The sequence below is a fragment of the Lepisma saccharinum genome, chromosome 23 (assembly GCF_977018435.1).
Source record: "Lepisma saccharinum chromosome 23, izLepSacc3.1, whole genome shotgun sequence".
Classification (NCBI taxonomy): domain Eukaryota; kingdom Metazoa; phylum Arthropoda; class Insecta; order Zygentoma; family Lepismatidae; genus Lepisma; species Lepisma saccharinum.
In genome coordinates, this window is record NC_139251.1 from 3,051,710 (window position 1) to 3,072,323 (window position 20,614).

Here is a 20,614-nt window from a genome sequence, read left to right on the forward strand (position 1 = left end):
AAGGGGGAAGCAGAGGGACTATCCCACTGTCACGGCTTCGACGTACAGACTACATTTTTTACCATTAAAGCAACTATTCTACTGATAGTTAAGCAACGTTTTTCGTACAGATTCTGTGCAATGAAATATGAAACTAAACACTGTTCATTAAACACAACTACACTTAAAATACTTTCCCAGTTTTGGAGCTACAGGTTAACAATTTTGTGTCACGGGTGGAACACTTCCTCTTTACCTAATAAGAAATTATTTTTAATTGCTGTGAATTTCTAAGTAATGAAAAATAAATTATTTAAGACAAAGATAGGAAGTAATTGACCTGCGAATATTCTAATGCAGTTGGAGGGGAAATGGAACGGTTAAAGAAGAAATTTATCCATTTTATGCATGAAAATACCGTAACGCAATGTTAAAACTGCGTTGGGATCGAACCAAGAACCTTGAATCTTCGATTGGGTGATTTAGTTATTAATCATTCATCTTTCAGATGGTTATCACTCGCTTGGCCTAAATGTCATATATGAGAAAGGTTACGTTCAAAGGAATGGTAAAAGAAGAATTTACATGTGCAATACTTGGATTTCTGTACTCTCCATGACTGAACCGATATAGAAATTGATAAGAAAAGGATAATACTTGCCTCGCAAATAGATGAAGGATATTTCCACGCTTGTCCTCTCAATTGTCACTCGTCTGATCTTCCTGTCAGAATTCAATCTGTTCGCGCCCCATTGTCCAATAATCGATTCCCACTTCCCTTCTCTATCACACAATCCGCAGTCCTTACTCTCTCTCTCTCGTATTCTCGCCAACTGATCTCGCTCCCTCACGATTCCAACGCTCATTCCATAGCCGTCTCTCAAGTCACTAACCTAACGTTTGCCTAATTGTTTATTCCGCATTCCTTTCTCTGCTTCCTGATATGTTTAGAATGACATAAGACTTGTAACTTCTTACTCAATACCTTGGGTACGATACGATACGTATATTCAAATTTAAATAAAAAATTGTTGCTTCTCCCGTTTTTGTAAATGAACAGGCAAACCGTTAAATTTTAACGGTAGAATATTTTATTTCTACGGTAATTCCTAAGAGTGTAGTTAGGGAGATACTTGATCAAGTTTCGGGATAAGGCGGGTGCTTGAATCTATTGATATGGGCACAGTGCAGTAGGTGGGGAGGGGGGGGGGGGGGTGTTTTATGACAATTTTAATAACTGGGAGCACTGATTGAATATATTTAAACAATTACGTTCTTCCCTGTACTTACGAGAAATATGGCATTACAGTCGTATCCAGGTCCCCTGCGTAAGTGATCACAAACGGTACAATGATTGAGACCACGAGAAGAAACCCCGTCAATATCTTCCCTTTCCTTGGATATTTCCTCAGGGACAACACGACAAGGGGTGAGATCAGGTAGTAGTGGAAATCACAGGCCACGTACCATGTTTGCACCATGCACTGTGAAGAAAGAATACAACGTCAGTAATTTATTGCACTTTAACAAACAATTTAACAGCGTGTTCCACAGAACGCTATCATATTCTAAGTTGCTACTGTGGATATTAGTGTGTTGAATAGAGAGGATTTCGCTCCAGGGCCAAATGGTTCGCAAGGATGACGCTAGATAGCGTACGGTATGCGTATTTACAAACCCTAGAGTGCTGTAGAACCAGAGAAATAGTCCCTTATTGGCTGCGCGCCGGAAATGTTTATGTTCTGCTTCCATTGTTTGTTGACAGGAAAAAAAAGAATGGAAAAATCAGTAATATTTATTTAGTAATAAAGTTTGTGATGAAGTTGTTGAAATTATGTGAACATATATATATTTTTGTGTGGAAAGATGCTATTCAACCTTTTTCTTGTGATAAAAATCATCATGAAGCCATCGAAAAGTAACAATGTTGAATATTTCTGAAAGCGCTATGTGAAGTGATTAATTAGCCTACTGTATTATATGAGAAACATTTTCATATCTTCAAATGCTAAAAACGTCATTTCTGTATAATCACCCATGTACGTGACATAGTAAATATACAATAGGGGCGTAATGGCAACGAATGTTTATTCCTATGATAATTTTTCTGAAATTTTACATTTAATTCTCGCAAATGGGACAGTTGGATTTATAATGCAGCTAATATATAACAGAGAATATGTTGAAAGAACCCAAACGTACGGCAAATTTTGCAAAGCAAAGAATAAATAAAAAAATCAATATGCTGACCAAGCCAGAATTTATTATATTTTAAAACATAAAACTAAACAGCATATTTAGTTTTTGATTATCATGGAAACAAGGCTTAATGGTGTTATAAAATAACAAATATCACAAAAATTTTGAATAATGTTGAAAATTGGAATATCATTCCCCTTCAAGAAGAGTTTTGCTGTTCTGTCTTTCAAAACATTAATTTTAAAAATGTGGTAAAATTTAACTTAATTTTAAAGGGTTTCTTAACTTGTTGTGATGGATCTATGAAATCTTCACTGAGAAATTTGAACCCTACCCTCTAACGTTTTCTCTATTTTATTTGAAAGAACATTACATAATGAAACGTTTCCGGAATGAAAGCCAATCAGAAGCCACATATCGCTGGAGGTTCTGCAGAACTATAGGGTTTGTAAATACGCGTACGGTATTGACAGCTTCTTCACCCGATCGCACTAACAGGCAAAACGATCGGTATACACTCGAAGCCCATTAGTAAGCGAGTAACCGTAATTTGTCTGTAATAGTTGGCCCTCAAACATGGATCGTGAAGTGAAATTAAAACTTAAAGTGAATATAGGCATCATCTCCATGTTTAAAATGTAGTTTAGTCTATCTTACCAATACACAGTGCTATATGAAAATGAAACAGATGATTGTTGGCTGAAACTATCAATTCCGTTGTATACGCCCGATAGTGAGAGACTTGCGAGCGAAATTGAATCCAAAGGCAATCTATGGCGACAGTAGTGGCAGAAAATCGAAGTAAAATAACCAAATCAATCTCTCTTACCTCTGCTTTTTTCTCCCTTCCTGTATTTTTCTATATTTATTACCCTATAGGTCTCTTTCCCCCCTATCTTTTTCCTCTTTACTTTTGCCCTCTCGATGCCCCTCTCCTCTTTTACTCCCCCTCTCTCTCTATTTCCACCTCCATGTCTCTCTCTGTCTCTCACTCTGTCAGTGTTTCTAATCCTTCTATTTCTCTTTTTCTCATTCAATTTCGTTTTCTCTTTGTTTTCCCCTCTCCCTCCCTCTTTTCCTTTTCGTTTTCACTATTTCTTTTTCTCTCTTTCCCCTCTCTCCTCTCTTTTTAAATATGCATTCCTTCACTCTCTTCCTCTTCCTTTGTCCTCTTTTTCTGCCTGCCTCCCCGAGGGCGTGTTGTCGCCTTGAAATCAAGGAGTCCCGGGTTCTATACCTGCTGGAAGCACATAGTGGTTCGGATCCCAGTTTAAACTGTAGATCCAGTCCCGATTAGCCTTACTGTGCATAAAGTGAACTTAAAACATCAATCAATCTTTCTCTACCCGTTCTCCCTCTCCCTCTCTCTCTCCCCCTTTCTCTGTTTCTTCCTACTGTGTCTCTTACCCCCCCCTCTCTCGGTCTTTTCCCATTTTCTCTTATTCTTGCTCTCTCGCTGCCTCCCCGCTTTTCTCCATTTCTTTTCCTATTTCCCCTCCCTGTCTTATCTCTTTCTCTTTTGTTCTATCAGTCTCTATATCTGTCGTTCATTTTCTCTCTCCCTCTCTTGCACGCTCTCTCCCTGTCTCTCTCGATTTCTTTCTTACTTCATCTCTGCCTATTATAAAATTTCATTGAATAGAATTCAAAGATTTTTCCACATAACCATACATATAAAACACACATAATTATCCACAGTATCATGAAAAATTAATAAAAATAAACTTTACTTGCCATGTTTTCTACGTCGAGGTAATTTTGCAAATAAAACACATTCATCCACCAATTCTTGACGCAAGCGTCAGTCCTTTTTACGATTTCCCTATTCCAAAGTGGGCCATTATCGATACGAGGCAATATAGTAGCATATAGGGCTATCGTGAATAAGTATACGGGCCACAATCTGAAACAATATACAAATTAATAACACAAAAGAAGTGTAACAAAATTCAAAAATTTTAAAATTTTCAAAAATTTTAAAGTTCATGCTCTGTTGATAACATATTCAAAAAGATTCATAGTAATGAGAGTAAGAATGTTGTGCGTGTAACCTGTATTGGTTGATTGTTATTTTATTTATTGAAATTATTTCCAGTACAGATTTTAAACCGGAAAGAAACAACAGTAAAACTACAGATAAACGTCCAGAAGTGAAAGCAGGTGCATCTTATCGGACGATTTCAGAACTCCTTGCAGACAGTAATTCATAGTGCAAAAGATTTTCTGCCTGAGTTCAATATCTGCCTATAATACTTTCATTTGTTGTAAAACTGTAGACTAATGTTAACAAAGAAAACTAAACAAACGTGTGCAAAGATTGAACAGTACTCAGTTTCACAATAGCATTACGTATGTACAATGTTTTGTAAGTTGGTGATAAAATATGATTCAGAGCTGAAGATATGTATTTGGTTTGAGATGTTTTTGAACTGATTAGGTAGCCTATGGAATAATGAACGTTGTATGGGAGTCAGGGAGTTGCAGTGTGGAAAGTTCCTTGCTCTGTGTTTTATGTCCAGGCACTTTGAGGGAAATTCGTTTAGTGGGATGCTAAATATTAACTTTCAACTAATGAGCTCTTGTAATAATTTGATATCTCTCATGTATCTACGAGATTCTGGGATATTGATGTGTAAGTTATCAAACACATCTCTATTGGATAGGTGTGTCACGACCGCTACTCTATGTCGAACGATGGAGAGGAAAAAGCTAAACACTATCGATCTGAGGTATGAGAATGGACAGTCATGTTATGTTGCATATGTTTTCCGAGTATTGTAGAATGGGGGACACAAAAGGTTTGAAGTAATGGAAAATGTTTTCGGGTTATTGATTTCGGTAGCATACGCATTGCCTTTTTAGTGATGATTGAGATGTGATTTTCGAAAGTGAGCTTTGAATCTATAAGGATACCAAGATCTTGGTGATGTGCTTCTTTCCATTTAGGACAGTCATTAAATGTACGAGAATAAGAAAATAAGTAGGTCACAAACGTTTATTAAATAAATACTAAGAGAGATACTGACTTGAAAACCGTTTTTATTTTTCAACATAATCTCCACCCACATTGATAAACTTATCCCATCGCTGTATCAGTCCCTCAAAAAGGTCTTTGGGCTGCTGTCCCAACCACAGTCGCACCTCACGTTCAATATTTTCATCATCCACAAACGTTTGCCACCATCGTGCGCACACTTTCCGGAAATTCAAACTATCATGCATTATGCTGTAGGCTAAACCATGAAAACACCCTATGGTAATTGCTATGCTGTCTATCGTTCCTGTACGCTCGTCATAGGCAATAATAGAGCAATAGACCCTCTGATTAGGGGGGGCAAGAACCTTGATAAAAGTTTAGTTGAGAGGAAAACCCTCATTTTACTCGTATCTCACTGTTTTTGTTCCATTGCATTGATGAGTGTATGTATATGTGTGTCTATATATTGTATTTTGTTTATCTTTTAATTTTTTATCTATTTATCTTTTTTGTGTTGCATAATGTGAGTATTGGGTTTGTGATATCCCATTGTAATCGGAGCTCTGTTATGGGATTGCTTATATATACATATACAGGGTGATTGGTAATGTGACCCTATGCACCGGGGGTCGGAAATCAATGGGTATCGAGTTATTGCAGTTTGTAGATTTTCGTGACATATTTCGACTTGCGACCAAAAAACTAATAATTGTGAAGAAACTACTACACACTGGACACTTAATCGACACGTTGCTAACAGCTGACGAATGAGTGACTACTGGGGAAAAATTCATGCCCAAAATTCCCATACCCACAGAAAGAAACAGTCATTGGAGCACACGTCATGAAGAAATTTGGAAATTATCGTTTAAATCGAAGAGGATTACTCAAAAAATTGGTAACACACTTAGCGTAAAAATTACGGAAAATACTTCCTCGTTTCATAAGCTCTCCAAAAATATACAAATGTTGTCAATTGGCACACGGGATGGGGCAAAAATCTGAATAATAAGCGGAGAAGGCGCGTTGTAGACCTCTTTGTAAAGTGAAAAGAAGTTGTCGGTTGTGAGAAATAAAGGAACGAAAATGAGTGGAAAAATAGTGTTATTTACCATTCTCATGATTCCAGGTTGTCAGAATTAACTGTTACAAAAACTACAAATCCTGTTAAAATTGCTTCCCCCGGTTACGTATGCAAGCACGCAGCCTGCCGCGTACTTCAGACACAGTCACTCGCGTTGACACTCTGTCTTTTATGTCTCAATTCTCTCTCTCAATTCTTCTTGGGAATCCACTGGAATCCAATTTGTTGCAAATGTGCTCTAGTATTACCCCTTTCCAGGAATAGGTCGAATTACCAATCACCCAGTATATATTATATATGGTATATAATGCAGCAACATAGAGGCACCATAAGGAATTAATAAATTGTCTCTGAAATGTGCCGCTCTCCTTTCTCTCCAAACAATTGTGTTCATGTGTGTTCATGTATTTAAGACAAAACAAATTATCAGCAAGCGTCTGAAGTACTTGGTAGCCATAACTTCTCTCTCTGGGAATTTACAACGCATTACAGAAAACAATAAAATTGCAAGCGAATCGCACAGGGCTAACTCCCACCGCCCCATAGCTAAGGATCTGAACTTGTAAGACTGTAAGAAAAGCGGAAACTGAGATCGAAGCGAGCGAGATAATTTTACGAAATGTATTTTATTTGTATAAAATTTGATATCGAGGGGGCAATTTCCCTTTGTGCCGCCTTGCAGGTGCTCTTGGCCGTCTGGAAGAAATAATGTAAGAGAGACGTGAAAACTAATCTTGAGTATCCTTTTGTCCTGCTATTCTTAGATTCTACTAGTCTTGCTTTCTTTTACTTCAATGTTTGCCCCCCTTGCAACCCTAGAATTCATTTCCGTCCAAGGTTGGGGAGGGGCAATGCCGATTGCCCCCCTGTGATTGCGCCATTGTACCCCCTTTTCCTGTAGTTGCTTTGAACTTTAATCGGCTTGAAAATACTTTATTTTCTTTAAGAGTATAATATTGTTTTATAACGGCTATAAGATTCCTCTACACTAAATTTCTAGGTGAAAGTATAATAATGTAGGGACATTGACAGCTCCAAGGGGGAGCAAGGATGACCACACCTCCCTCCTTAAAAATCGAGTGTCAACCTAAAAGTATATCTTTCACACGTAAAATTTGATTTCAATCATAGTAATTTAATGCGATGATTTCAAATTCAAGTGTTTTTTTGAGGTGGCAACATATTATCAGGGTAATATAATACCACTAGGAAAAATACCATGTTTGTCCCTCCTTGGAAAAAATCTGAGGACGGCAAATGACCGTGCCCGAGGACTGTACGTGGAGATAGTACGAGTGGAGATGATATGAGCCGTAGGCGTGCGCACGGGGGGGGGGAGGCAAGGAAGGCAATTGCCCCCTATCATATTTACACTTGTTGAAAACAGGGGCGGCCGGTCATAAGGACGATACGGAAGCCGCACTGCCGTGTGCAACCACAAGTGAACAAACATTACATTAACATTTATATGTTAGCTTTTACATTGTCTGAATTGCAAATATTCCATTGCTTATCGTTGGTTAGTCGGTTCTGTATTCATTCTTCCGTGAGAATTGCAAAGTTTGCACGCCACCGTGCGGGGAAATACTGAACTTCGAGAGAAATGTGGCGGGGCGCCGTCCTCCCACTTTACGAGACGTAGAGCATTCTCAGGCGCGGTCGCGAGGGGCAGGAGGCGAGGGAACTGGGGGAATAACATGCGCGGGATCTCTGGCTGGGAGGACTGAGGGTTTGTCGTCCGAAACCCACCCCTAGGCGAAACTGGCCCTCTCTCCGGAAAACGGTAAACAATGAAGGGTTGCCAGAATCAATGAAGTTAACATAAGAAAGAAAATTACCAACCGTTGAAAAAAATCATTCTGTATTCCATAATCTTATTCATTTATGACATAAGAGTAGAGCAATAAATTACGCAATTTCCAATGAGGAAAGAAAATATCGGTATCTGAAAAAGTAGACTCTTGCTTCATTTTTGTTATTTACCGTCGCTTTCTGCTACTTTTCGGTAATCACGACGATGAGGATGAGTTATGATATAATGAAATTGATGGAGGGGCACTCACAAAGAACACACATACCCATGCCGGGATTCGAACCCAGGAGCCCTGGTTTTGTAATGCGGTATGCTAGCCACGGAAGTCGGCTATAGATTCTTGTTATACGCAAAATTATCGTATACATGCGTTGTATTTTTTCTGAGTTTAGTGAAAAGTACATTTGGATTACATCATGTCGATTTACATATATGTTTTGATTAGCACGTTTGAAAAAATTCCTGATAGTGTGACAAAGTTCTCCAATTTCTTTTCAAGGCGGATGCTAATAAATTAGAAACTCGTCATCTAACTCACCAAGACCCGCTACAGGAACCTGTAAACTACAAATTTCTTAAAATTTGGCAAAATTGTCTGGCAACCCCGAAGCAATAAAACGACCGGATGGGAAGACGATAGTATTGACACTTGTTGTTTCTTCGTTTTCCATAGAAAGGTGAAGCTTTTTCGGTCGTTGTTTGCTGTAGTTGTGCATTTGTCGCGATGAACAGTGTGGAGAAATTGTTGGTGCGAGTTTTTCTACCAGAAGTCTGGATGAAGAAATAAACATAAAGATCTAGTCCGAATTTGAATCTAGAACAAGTGTCAAAGAAGGGAGGTCGTGAGTTCACTCGCAAATTTCGCGTTGAAGGAGAAAAGGATGAATTTCAGTTACAAGCATGTCTGAAGAAGATTTCTGGTAAGTTTGAAGTTTTTACTGTAGAGTTTCTGGTAACGCAGATATCACCTTTCCAGTGAGATATTTATTTTGGTGCCCTATTTCACATATCAATTAGTCATGTAGGACAGGATACATTTTCTGTGTAACTTTTTACTAGAAATTTTCACGATCAATGCACGTAAATATTCGTCATTGTGCTTATCAAGTTGTGTAAAAATTAATATCCCTTCTTCTAAATTTTCCCCTCTGTTAAACGACTAAATCTATTAGAATTCTATTCCTTCTTCCATCTTCTTGTCATTACTGTTAAATAATTATTAATTTAAAACATGATATTCGGTAAACACGAACGTATCAATTTCTTATCACATTGGCTGTTATACGAAATTCATCATTTAAACTCACATTACTAATACAGCAAATTTGTGCCGGCCCCCGTGGCGGATTGGTTAACACATCGCGCTACGACGCCAGGTGTTCCGTGTTGGAATCCCGGCCTGGGCATGGATTTTGTGTGTCCATTCATGAATTTCATCATATCACTCATCTCCATCTTCGCAAATTAGCCAAATGTGGTACAAAAGGCGAAGTAAAATAAAGCAAATCAATAGAGCAAATTGGTGAGCTATCGCCCCTCCACTGGATCACCACGAGCCGCCACTGGTTGAAAATATATATAAAATATTGCCAAATATTATCTCACTATTACTTCATAACTTGACTGTGTTTAGCACAAACTCTAAACAGTTTAAACATTTTAGAACTATGCATTTGTGCCATGTTCATGTAAAAGTGAAACGTACCTGATGAGACGATGTGCCACGAACCAGAAGAACTTGAATTTCTTCCCATTCTTCAAAGCTTCCAGGATGTAGTATCCACATAGAAATCCACTCATCACAAAAAAGGTGTCCACAATAGACGTTGCATTCAAAACAATTTGAGAAATGGGATACTGGTATACCTGAAAAACATGCAGCCGAGGCTTAAGAATGGAGTTAAATGTTTTTCGAATGTTCTTGTTTGAATTCAATTTGTAAAGTTTGCTGTGTTCGTAGAAGTTCTCAAGTATATCGTTATTGGTTTGTTAAGTTGTTTACAAGTCGTCTGTGGCAACCTTGTCACGAGCCCCTGAAAGTTATGCAAGTCTTTCTATTCATTATTTGTTATGTTGGATTGCATATGTACAGGATATAGTTTGGAGTAATGTTTATCAGGAAGAGTCACTCTTTTTCATATCTACCAGCACCCTTCTACTGTAGTTTTTGAACTCCCTGTGTACATATATGCGTGCGTGTGTGTGTGTGTGTGTACATTACAACACATGTATGTGCAAAACGTTCTAGTGACAAATGTGTTGAGGTTGACCTATAAAGAGAGGCACTTAAAATTGTGATCGAGTAGACAGGTAGAAACAATAACAGAATACTTTATTGCTCAATGTAAGTAGTGCGGACTTCAAAGTACTTCTTATTCAAGCGATTCATTTTTAGTGTTCTTAACAGTATTATTGAAGTAACTAACAGTATACAAACTGACAAATCATAAAACAATATCTTCAAGAAAAGAAAATACAATAACATGCTGTACTGTAGCCTTACTACTGTAGCCTTTACTTTCAAATCCAATCTTTAAAATAAGCTTTTCATATTTGTTATTTTAAAAAACATCTTGTGTATTGTAACATGCCATGTTAATGCCAAATAATGAGTATATCATTATCATCAGTATTCTACTTTCTTTCTTTTCTTTTGCAAAAGTTAAATGATTTCATCCACACATTTAATAGTAAAATAATCATAAGTTAATAGAAACATGGTCTTCATTTAACTTTCACGAAACTCCGCATGTACCCTGTGAATTGTTTTTGACTACAATACTGTACCCCACTAGAGACGCCTGAGGCGTTCAGGGGATTGACCCCTCTCTTCCTCTTAGAAATCAAATTAACTTTAACAGCAATTACCTTTTCTACATGAGGTATTTAATGGTTTAAATTTTTAGGATAAGTCAAAATTATGTTCCCGATTTCAATAATTTTGAAATTTATATTGTTTGCAGGAGAAGTAATGAGATTTGTATTTTCGAAATGAAAGGTTTATCAAGTTTCTTGCAGTAAAACTACAAATTTACAGCATTCATAGAAAAGTTGCAAAATTACGAACTCTAGAAATGTTGAGTGTTCGCTCCGGGCGTACCTAAACACCCTTATATTACAAGGGTAGTTCAAGGATGACAGAGACTTTTATTTCTAGAAAAAAATGGAAAGTCCAACGAGCACCAAACTATGTAAGTTCTTGAAAGGACAACACCTGAGCTAGAAAACTAGATGTTTCTAATTTTGTTGGTACGAGGACTGGAACTTTGTAATTTTACTAGAAGAAACTTATTGAGTTTTTCTTTTCAAAAGAATTTTAAAAAATACTGAAATCGGGAACATCTTTTTGACTTACCCTGTACATATAATTTGGATAAAACATCTTGTCTTACGTACGTGTTCAGCGAATTGGGTGTCATAGTTCGCTTCCATGAACATCGTAAGAAATCTGTGGCCAATAAGTACACAGCACATGCAGATGCATCTCGTTCCGTGGATAATGTCCAAAGGGTGTTCCTCTGATTTCTTGGTAGTCAGCTTGGAAATATTTCTTCTTGCCGAAAAGGATACCAAAATTTTGTGGACCACACCTGCAACGTACGGAAATCGATAATGTACAGATCTTATCAACAAGTACATAAATTATAGAGCGACCACAAGGAAAAGAACCTTCGGCGAAAAGTGTCCGCGCAGCTTTCTCTTCCTCCATTCAGCGCGGTCCATAAGGAAGCCTGCTCCACTCTCCCTATCCCCTCCACGCGGGAGGACGGTGCACGGGAGCCGCGGATCTTCGCGGAGTTTTTTGCTTGTGGTTCCCCTATAGTGTAAATGTGAGTGACATTTGGGCGTGTTTCAAAAGAGTCAAACCTCTTCCCCCACCCATCTCCAGGCCTGCTTATTCATTTTTATTAGCTAAGTGATACACTGACAAGGACGTTTACAATCTAGACGGATTGCCTTCCTTGAATTACCACAGTCTGTCCGTAACGTGCTAAGGATTTTTTACTACTACAAAATGAATACTCTAAGTGCCAAATGTAAATTTGTGGTGAGTGATTGCATGCATACAAAACACAAACATCTTTCTCTTTTGAATTCTGTCATTTTGTCCTGATCAAAATGATGATACTGGACAGCAGGCGAAACAATTTGCTTACCTTTCTCATCCTCATCTTCCTGGGTTTCCGCGTCTGCAGATCTATCATAAATAGATCCTGCCAAAAACAGCGCGATTAACGAGGCAAAAACACACCTGGTGAGGAAAAAAGAAATACATTCATTATCCCCAGCAAATATATATGTTTTTCTGTGTCAAGGTAAATGTATATCTTTGTCTACACCCACACAGCTACAGCCCCTCCAGAAATTTTGAGAAAAATCCAAACCTTCAATTGAAAGCAGTGAAAAACTCGGGATAGACGAAAGTGGTAAATGCAAATCCCCCTTAAAATGGTCCCAATTACAATTATTATCTTTGAACAACTTTTAAAATAAAGGTTAGAAATTGTAGTTACGAAATGTTTTGTAGTGTATAACGACATCCCCTTAGAACGCAGCTATGAAATATACACCTTTACCACTTGAGCCCCATCCGGAAAAAAATCCTGCTTAAGTTATTGCGTCCCACTATACGTATTATACATTTTGATTGATTGATTGAAAGACTTGTTTCATTTTACTTCGCATTTTGTGCCACTTTTGGCTAATTTGCGAAGATGAGAATGAGTGATGATATCATGAAATTGATGAATGGACGCTCACAAACATAAAGGCCGGGATTCGAATCCGGAACGCCTTGCGTCGTAGTTCGATGTGCTAACCACTCCGCCACGGGGGCCGACTGTGTTATACATTTTGAAACCTTGTTATAAACGAAGGTGGAATTGTGAGTCGTCAGGGCCGGATTAACCTATTGGCAACTGGGGTAATTGCCCCGGGGCCCCCACCAGAAGGAAGCTGTGAAGGGCCTCCACCAAATAAATATTTTAACCAGCTGGCTATGCTTGTGAAAAATTACATAAGAAGTTATATTTTAAAAATGAAATTTGTAGGTATATCATTCTCATCCGCCACTGTAATACACTCTGCAGTTCAACTGTTATAGCGAGCAAACAAACAACAGCTGCGTGTTGGTCCACTCGTACGTTAACAAAGCACACCACCGGCTATATTCACGTGCAACAATCACAGACTCGGCTTACACAGAATCGGCGCAGTGTTGCCAATCCATGAACTTTCGGAACAACCCTCGTATTTATTTAGTGCAAATAATAAGTATGTTGGTCCGAGAACGGTGTTGTGATTTTGAGCTATTTACATTACTCTTATTTCATAATTTGCTGTGAAGTTGAATAGTGATTTTCTGAGCATAAAGTAAAATGCTCAAGCTTCTACGGCACTAGCATAACGCCGCTGACCAACTCTGTCTCCCCCATTCCACAGTACGTTTGAAAACATGCTGTGTATCCAACGCACATTTGTTTCGTCCCGCCAGCAACGTTCGGGTTCCTTGTGACACGAAAATGCCCGATGTCAGTCGAAGAGAATTCAACTGATCCCAGCCGCCAACTGAGAGTAAGAGCAGTGCAGTAAAATAAAATATATTGGTTTACTGAAGACTATGGACCTCGATAATTAAAAACGATATGATGTAATATGAACTTATGAAGCGTCCAGAAAGACGATGCGATATTGTGCAATAAACTATGCCCCACTGTCTACAATAATTTAAAGTTTTTTGTCGCCTGTTAAGAGTACTCACAAGAAAGCAATTTCACCCTTGGTCCAAGGTGCTACAGAGTTGGTGGTACACATCTGTTTCTTCATCTCCACTTCGAAATTGACTCCATACGTCGTCCCCAGAGTGTCCAGACCTTTCTGCAGAGACGTCTGGAAGTCCTCATGTGTGCATGAAGAGGGGATGCAGAACGCCCAGAACAGGGTGTCTCTTCTTTCTCTGGACCTTTCTCCCCTGTGCTGTAAATACATGAACATGTGTGTATTTGTTTTTGTAAACTGGATACTTACGATGTGCATAAGATATGAATAAATGCACGTTCTTTGAAGAAATTATTAATTTTATGAAATATTTTTTTTAATGTGATGCAACAGCATTACGTTACAACGTACAGGCTTATAGAGAGCTACAGGAAGAGCATTTCCCTCGAACGCTAAATAGTTGACAAGGGCGACGCAAGATAGCTTACGGAATCGAGAGCTTCTTCACTCGAACAAACGAAACCAAGCTGTATATGCTCGAAGCCCATTAGTACACTTATAACCTTTATTTGTCTGTGGTAGTGGATCCTGAAATATGGACCGTGAGGTGAAAGAACCAGCGAAATTGAAACTTAAGTGAACAGTGTGCAACTTCAAAATGATGTTAAAACGTTAGAAACGTGGACAAAAATCAATGATTTAACACTAAATATCAATAAATGCCATTATGTAACATATACTCGAAAGAGAAACCCGGTTGAATTTTAGAATCAAATATACAACAATACTCTAGCAAGAAATTTTTCAGTCAAGGATTTAGGGGTTATTTTCTTATTCAAATCTTACTTTTAATAAACACGCAGAACAAATAATTAGTGAAGCGTTCAAGAACCTTCGGTTTATTCTTAGAATGGGGAGGGATTTCAAGAGTATAGAGACACTAAAAGTTTTGTATAATTCATATGTAAGACCAAAACCTGAATATGCATCTGATATATGGAATACAGACACAGCAAAGTACAGTTTAGCAATTGAAAGAGCCAATAGAGATTTCTTAGATTTTTAAAATACAAATTTTAGAAAGTTTACCCCACATTTGAACACTATGACAACCTAATATATTGATTGATTTATTTATTTTTTGTTTTAAGTCCACTTTATGCACAGTAAGGCTAATCGGGACTGGACCTACAGTTTAAAGTGGGATCCGAACCACTTGTGCCTCCACCGGGTATCGAACCCGGGACCCCTTGATTACAAGGCAACAACGGACAACCTAGTATATGAATATCGGTTTACAAAGCTGTGTCACAGAAGAACATTACATGAAATAGTATTCTTGTGGAAATTGTTAAATCACGAAATAAATGCTGAACATCTACTCTGCCAGTTTAATTTTCGAATCCCGTCGTCGAAAACTAGACTTAAGAATGAAGTTTTTCTTATAAAGAAGGCTAGACTGTACACCAGTTACAAATACTTGCTAATCAAGAATAACACCATTGACATATTTTCTATGAACCTAAGGGACTTCAGTAAAGCCACTATTAACACAATGGCCTAAGCTTAAACACGTAAGTTCGTATTGGAATTGTGTGATAAAGTGTATGTGTATATATAAAATAAATATTTTTAATATTTATATATATATACCTATATGTCTATATATATATATAATCTATCTCTATATTACAGAAATATATGTAATTCTATTGACTATGTATCCTTCATATGGGCTCTGTAGTTAGGTATGTACCTGTTGAGTTCAAGGAATAAATAAATAAATAAATAGTCATCATCTCCGTGTTAAAATTAAGTTAAGTCTATATTACCAATACAGTGATGCATGAAAGTGAAATATGGTTGTGGGCTGAAACTACCCAGGCAGATATTTTACGTATAATGTGTCTACGATTATTGTCACATTAAAATGATATTCCATTGTAAACGCTGGAGCGCGGGAGACTCGACAAAAGAACGAGCGAGAAAAACGTGTTCCATGTAGAACTCCAGTAGGTGGAGAAACTTGATAGTTTCAGGTGCATATTTCATACCTCACATGTTATGTTGTAAATGTTTAGAACAATGTTTGCAATTTATAAACACATAGTGAACAGCTCCTTCAGTCTTGAAAATACTTGATTCGAATATTGGTCACGCAGGTGCCTGTGGAGCAACACCGCGCATAACGGGGGAGAAGGGGAAAAAGCGAGTGGACGGAGGAAATCAATGTGCGCTGCTGCAAACCTTTTTGCCCTATGGCAGGTGCATGGAACCAACGAACCGTTAGATTGAGTACTACATGGAATCACTTTCTCTCGCTGGTACTCGCTCGAGTATCATTCTAACTTGATAATTATCGTAGACACACGTAAACTATTCGTCTTGGGCAGTTTCAACCAACACTCATATATTTCATTTTCAAATAACACTGTATTGGTAACATAGACTGAACTACATTTTAACATGGAGATGATGACTATGTTTACTTAAGTTCCAATTCCACTCCGTCTTTCACCTCACGATCCATATTTGAGGACCCACAATCACAAACAAATTGCAGTTCTACGCATGGGAGTCGGCAGGGGTGGTCAAACGGGTCGATGCGCCCCCCCCCCCCCTCCTGGAAATTTACATTGTTCATTTGAAGATACAAGAAAGCCGTTAGTAAAGTTCATTTAGTTAGTACTCGAACAGAATAATAGAAGTAAAAGTGCATTGGATGGAAAAGATTGAGTGAAAAATGCAAGAACGAGGTTATATTCTACCATTTCATCCAAAGAACAAATGGTTCCACAGTTTTCAAAATTCTAGCCCGACCCTGTGGCCGAGTGGTTAGCACATCGCGCTGCGACGCCAAGGGTATCGGGTTCGAATCCCGATCGGGCTTGGTTGTTTGTGAATGTCCATTCATCAATTTCATCATTTCATCATTTCATCACTCATCCCCATCTTCGCAAATTAGCCAAGAGGCACAAAACGCGAAGTAAAATAAACTAAATCAAATCAAATCAATCAAAATTCTAATAATTACAGTTGTAGGTGAGAACTGAGAAGTCACAGAACACACTTTATAAAATGAAACCCCGCCCTAACATTTCTTGAACGAGACTTGCAAAGGTTAATATCAAAACGCATCCAGACACTAACTGCATAAAATGCAAGAGAATTAATGGAAAATAGTTGTGCTATTATTCACTCGTTTGGTGGATCGAGTCTCCCCATTTATATAATAATAATTATTATTATTATTTCGAATAAAATTTATTTTTGTTGGCTTATAATATTTATTATTGTATCATAATATTTATAATAGTGGCAATAATAGTTATTATTCTTGTACTATTCAACTTTTATCATTTGCCCGACACCCCCCCCCCTTGCAAAAATTTCTGGCGACGCCCGTGATTATACGTGTACTACTGGAGTGTATACCGCTCGTTTTTCCTGTCCCAGAGTTCGATACCCTGTGGAGGCACATAGTGGTTCGGAGCTCACTTTAAACTGTAGGTCCAGTCCCGATTAGCCTTACTGTGCACAAAGTGGACTTAAAACATCACATACATGCAATGCAATGCAATGCCTGTCCGAGAGTTAACCGCTTGATCGAAGAAGCCCTCGATTCCGTACCCTCTAGCGTCGTCCTTTCGAACTATTTAGAGTTCAAGCGAAATGCTCTTCCTGCAACGCACTATTGCCAATATATGTTTCGTGAGTGCCTTTTTATAGTCTTTTTATTATAGATATGGGTATTTTAGTTCCATTTCGTCCATTCACCTTTATTTTATCCCACGCCGATCCCTTGGGGTCGTAGTCCAGCTGCAGAATCTGCGCCTCCTTCCTGTAGTGCCTCGGGTAGGCGTCCCTCGTGGGCTCGTACCTGATCTGGGGCAAGCAGTACTGGCCTCGGATTCTGTCGTCGCCGTCCATCTCGACGTCGACCTGCAGGCACTCGTCGAAGTGGCCCAGCTGGTAGACGTGGCCGTTGAGGACCCCCTGGGGGGCCTTGGCCCACGAATCGTACACTGCAACAGACCGAACGTTATTATTCCACTTAAATTGTTGATTCATTGGTTAGGTTTATCTCACTTTGCATTTCTGCCACTTTTGTCTAATCGCGAGTGGTGATAGAATGAAATTGATGAAGGGACACTCATAAAAAAAACAAAAAAAAAACGTCCATGACCAGACCGAACCTGGGACCCCTGGAGTCGTATCACGCTGTGCTAACCACTCCACCACGGAAGTCGGCAAATTAATTAAGTGATATTTTCACGACAGAAAAAATGCAGACGTAAGTCACAGATAGAGGAAGTTTGATATTTAAAAAAAAAAAAAAACTGTCGACCTTCGCGGGGGAGTCGTTAGCACAGCGTGCTACGACTCCAGGGATCCTGGGTTCGAATCACTGTTACGACATGGATGTTTGTGTTCGCTTGCGCTGAATGAAAACGAGATTTGAGATTAATTGATATGAATATTATGTGTAGAAAAGGCTGTTAATTTGGGACCTTACTTAAAAAAAATTAAAGCAAAAAGTGGTCATCTAGCGCGCTACGACTCCAAGGGTCCCGGATTCGAATCCCGATCTGGGAATGGCTGTTCCTTGTGAGTGTCAACCATATCATCACTCATCCTCATATTTGCGATTAGCCAAGAGTGCCAGAAAAATGACACTATGGAACAAAAATCAAATCAAAACGTGAGTGGACCACGTAGCGTGCTGAGCATATACAGGGTGTCCCCACTCGTAATGGGCCCCGGAAAAAGTTTTATAAAAATCTTAATAAAAGAGGATATGAAACCAAATTTGTACATGACATACCTTTATGGTTGAGAAATGAAGGTACATTACAAGAAGTGCTGGAAGTGACCTCCCCCCACCTGTATACACTGTTCAACACGGCGCTGCATGTTGGTGAATGTTGCTGTCAGAGTATTCGGCGTGACTGCCTGGATTTCACGGCGGATGTTCTCACGTAACTCGTCGATGGTTTAAGGTGACCCCACAGAAAAAAGTCAGGGGGTTCAAGTCGTGTGACCTTGTGGACCATAGTCCTTTCGAAATCACTCGGTCAGGGAAAAATGATTCCACAGCAGCCATACTCGCATGAGACGTGTGGCATGTTGCACCATCTTGCTGGTACCAGCCAAGTGTCAGTTCCTCGTCATCCAACTGGTTCAAAAATTCATGAAACAATACCTGGTACACATCACTGTTGACAGTAGTGTCAATAAAAATTGGCCCGATGATGCGCCGCTGTGATAATGCACAGAACACGCCCACCTTCACGAACATGCAGCGCAGTGTTGAACTGTGTATACAGGTGGGGGTAGGTCATTTCCAGCACTTCCTGTAATGTACCTTCATTTCTCAACCATAAAGGTATGTCATGTACAAATTTGGTTTCATATCCTCTTTTATTAAGATTTTTATAACACTTTCGCCGGGGCCCCTTAAGAGTGGGACACTCTGTACTTTTATCACTTGAATGGAACCCACGATTGATCTAGTGTGGTCTAGGAGATTTGTAGAGGAAAGAAAGGACAGTCTTGAACGTCCCAACAATCATGGGACCATTGTTACCATGCTTCAAGAGTGTGACTCACTTTGAACTGCCCACAGGGTGAATTTCTTCAACTCCTGCAGGAATATCCTACTGTGGTTCCTGCAGAGATCATTGCCGACCGTGTCCGATGATGGAACAAAGTCTGACACTGGCAGATTGAAGTCGATGAATTCTGCTGCAGCTTCCAATCTCTCTGTTTTATGCTCTGGAGCAGAAAGAAGAGGATCATCGCAGGAAAGATCAGCTGACTTGTTCGTTGGATGTGGTACACGCGAACATGATTCCTCAAAGGCACTTGTAAGACTGAACGTCAAGATGACTATTGTCGTAATCATCTTGAACTGACTCTAGGAAGATCTAGAAGACACATCCATGTCTGCCCTTCTCGAACAAACGAAATAGAATAACTTACGCTTCCAAACGCTTCTAACATCTCCATCCAACATTCCCACATATAATTTCCAAGCAAGATATTCACTTAGGACGATTACGTGGAACGCGTGAAGGTCATGAAATTATGAAACCTTTCTTTGGAAAAACTTTGCTGAACCGGTGAAAAGAATAGCTGCGCAGTCCATACGTAGTTCTTTGCTAATTACTGGAATATATTAACCAGATTAGACATCTCCGATTCGGACGGCATTGAACTATGAACTCTTGAAGCGAATCTTGAGATTTTTCAAGTTCAGTTCGTTCTTCATCGTGGGAAAACTCCAGTATTTATAGCATGCGTGCATTAACCATGTCGTACTCTAAATGTTATGCTTTTCCTGCAAGGAAATTCTTGTGGGAATCTTCTTCTAACACTTTAATCTTGACAAGAACTTAATTTCGCGATTTATTCCAAAATCAGGCGAGATCTGGTGATTTTAGAGTGCTCTGTACAAGTCAGAAATTTGTAGTCAAACAGTGTTTAGAGTTCACTTAGAAGAACGGCCTGTTGTTTTCCATGATTAAAAGTTTAAAAATTTGAATCTGCAAACTTCTCCTTAGTTCCATTATTAGTCTTTGTGTAAAGTTAATATTATTCATCTACGCGATAATATCCATTGTAATTTTCTGGCCGAGCGTTACCTTCTGTGTGTGTACATTACATAATACACACACGTTTACTGCTGATAAGTGCCATGTCAGAGAAATCCATTGTGCATGGCAACACTGTAATCAAGGGGTTCAGGATTAGATACCCGGTGGAGGCACACTGCACAGTGGTTGGGACGCCAATTTAAACTGTAGGTCCAGTCCCGATTAGCCTTACTGTGAAAAGACAACAG

General features: G+C 38.9%; 1 protein-coding gene across 1 annotated transcript in view; it reads right to left on the minus strand.

Annotated features, from left to right (window-relative positions):
- LOC146005261 (nose resistant to fluoxetine protein 6-like) overlaps nucleotides 1–19,736 on the minus strand; it is a 44,659-nt gene extending 24,923 nt beyond the window's left edge. The window contains exons 1-8 of the mRNA XM_083144360.1: nucleotides 19,381–19,736; nucleotides 17,548–17,795; nucleotides 13,814–14,028; nucleotides 12,210–12,304; nucleotides 11,449–11,642; nucleotides 9,758–9,918; nucleotides 3,913–4,081; nucleotides 1,270–1,463 (exon numbers count right to left, since the gene is read on the minus strand). Of these exons, the coding sequence (XP_083000486.1) occupies nucleotides 1,270–1,463; nucleotides 3,913–4,081; nucleotides 9,758–9,918; nucleotides 11,449–11,642; nucleotides 12,210–12,304; nucleotides 13,814–14,028; nucleotides 17,548–17,795; nucleotides 19,381–19,675 (1,571 nt within the window). The 5' untranslated portion in view covers nucleotides 19,676–19,736. The remainder of the gene's footprint in view (nucleotides 1–1,269; nucleotides 1,464–3,912; nucleotides 4,082–9,757; nucleotides 9,919–11,448; nucleotides 11,643–12,209; nucleotides 12,305–13,813; nucleotides 14,029–17,547; nucleotides 17,796–19,380) is intronic.
- Nucleotides 19,737–20,614: the final 878 nt, after the last annotated feature.